A 2,643-nucleotide genomic window follows, 5' to 3' on the forward strand; every position below is an offset into this window, starting at 1 on the left:
CAAATAACACAACATATGTTTTTCTGCTAGCAATCCCATATTGTCACTAAAAAAAAAACGTTTCTAAATACAATGAAAGTCATGTGTTCTTCATCATCCATTGTATTAGTCAGGGTTGTCCAGAGAAACAGAGTCAATATGATATATACATGTGTGTAAATATGCATATATACATAGAGATTTATTACAGATATTATTAGACTTTGCATATAAAGATTATATGCATATAAAGATTATTATATAGAGAGTGATTACAGGAAGAGATTTATATAAGGAACCGGCTTATGAGATTACAGAGGCCAGTAAGTCCAAAATCTGCAAGGCTGACGTCCCAGTTCAGCTGGAAGCTGCCAGGTGGAAGAGCCAATGCCTAGGTCAAACGCCATCAGGGCAGAAAGTTTTTTTCTCTCTCAGAGAAGAGGGTCAGCTTCTTGTTCTATGTAGGCTATAAACTGATTGTGTGAGACCCACTCACATTTATGGAGGGCAGCTTCAATTCAGCCTGCTGATATAAATGTTAACCACATGCAAAAACACTCTCACAGAAACACACAGAATATTATTTCACCAAATATCTAATATCTAAACTGACACATAAAATTTATCATTACACCTATTCAGGAAGAAAAAGACATCTGAAAAAGGGGAAGAATGAGAAATAACTTATGATGGCCAAGATATGTCTATACACACTGGCATATTACTCAGCCAGAAAAAAAAGATGAGATTTTGCCTTTGCGACAACATGGATGCACCTAGAGGGTATTATGCTAAGTGAAATAAGTCAGAGAGAGAAAGACAAATACTGTATTATTTTAATCATGTATGGAATCTAAAAAACAAAACAAGTGAATAAATAAAAAGCAGAAGCAGACCTTTAAACACAAGAACAAAGTGATGGTTGCCAAAGGGAGAGGGTAAAAAGATGAGCAAAATGGGTGGGTGGGGAGTAGGATATACAGAATTCTGGTTAGAGAATGAATAAGTCATTAGAATAAAAGGTCCAGCCTAGGGAATATAGTCAATGATATTTTAGTAGGTGCTATATGGAGACCAATGGGAGCTCCACTTGTGAGCATATAGCATAATGTATAGAGATGTTGAATCACTATTGTACACCTGAAACTAATGTAACATTGTGTGTCAACTAAACTCAAAAAACTTTTTATAGTTGGAAATAACATGTTCAATAATAAGGAATCAGTTAAACAGACAAATTCAGCCCCACAACAAAACCATTATTTTCCTAGTGTGGTAGAAAACTGTTTAGTGTAAAAGTTTCTTAAATACCATTGACCAGGCTCAGCCATTATATACATGAATTCTTACAATACCTTGAGAATACTTGAGAGATGAGAATACTATTTAGATGAGAATACTCCTCTAAAAATGTAAACCTATTTAGTATACTCAAATACTCACTTATCAGAGCCATTAAATGGAATCATATAATTGGAAGAAAACTTGGTGATAATCTCCAACTCCCCTCAATAGTGACAAAGAAAAACAAGATGGTGATTTAGATTTTTCTGCAATTATTGGCAGAGCCTTGATTTCAGACACTTGAGAATAATAAACATTTATTTTTTTCATCACAAATATGTTTTTATTTGTCACCATTAAATGTCTGAATTTTAAACAGATCCTTGGACTGGTGGTTCATATCCATCAGCTCATTCAACTTTAGCACTGGTCTCATCCCCCATGTAGCTTTTCCAGAACTACTACCTTCACCATGAAGCTCCATGAGTTTTCCCAATTCAAACTTGGGCTTCTTCAGCATTTTTACTTTTCTAACAAAAACATCATGGAGTGGATAAATAGACTGACAAGCTTTTTCTATATCTTTTCTGATGCTGTCTGGAATCAATTTATTGACCACTTCTTTCAAGTCATTTGTCTGCACCTCTCGAGTCATGATTTCCATCATCTTTTTCCGGATTTGGTGGACCTGTTGGTGCTGAGCATAAGAGGTCTTCCGAATCTGATTATTGCATTTTTTAGTAAAACCAACAAAAAATAGACGAAGCAAATAGCCATAGGTAGTCTTTACATCAACATGAGCTTCAATCATGGTCTGCCATTTTTTGACCATGGAGCACATTTTGTCACGGGTAAGATCCATGCCATGAAAATTAGTCAGGCAGTTTTTGCCCTGCACATCCTCAGTGATTAGCTTGAATTTCCTAAATGCAACTTCATCATTCTGCAGATCAGCAAGACTAACTTCAAAAACGCAACCCTTGAGACCATCAGACGCAATTTTGGTTCCTTGAGTTCTTGTGACTAGTGTTTCTCCAATATTTCTTATATTGAACATAGCTGGCGCTTTCACATCATACCAATCTTTCTTAGAAAATGGATCAACCGCTGTCTTCTTGGCTCCCTTTTTGCCGCCTTTCGTAAGGTGCTTGTTCTTGCCGACTGCCATGGCGCTGCTCTCGAGAATAATAAACATTTAAATATCAAAGTAGGATTTACGCTGACCACTCAAATAAATGGGAAAAGCACAAATCTGGGTTGGCAAAATAATTTGTCACTATTCCTATTTTTTGTTAATGTCAAGATTAGATTGGAGAGATTGCTTTTTATTCTGCAGAGTATGGTTACTGTTGTAGGAAACCCCAGGAGTAGGTCTCAGTT

General features: G+C 36.0%; 1 protein-coding gene across 1 annotated transcript; it reads right to left on the reverse strand.

The window, feature by feature from the left end:
• Window positions 1–1,634: 1,634 nt before the first annotated feature.
• LOC607844 (40S ribosomal protein S3a-like) lies at window positions 1,635–2,431 on the reverse strand. The gene is given in 2 exon segments (XM_038573057.1): window positions 1,635–1,703; window positions 1,706–2,431. Coding segments are annotated over 2 exon segments (795 nt in total).
• Between the last annotated feature and the right edge of the window lie 212 nt (window positions 2,432–2,643).

This window comes from Canis lupus, chromosome 25, assembly GCF_011100685.1.
Source record: "Canis lupus familiaris isolate Mischka breed German Shepherd chromosome 25, alternate assembly UU_Cfam_GSD_1.0, whole genome shotgun sequence".
NCBI classification, from domain to species: Eukaryota; Metazoa; Chordata; class Mammalia; order Carnivora; family Canidae; genus Canis; species Canis lupus.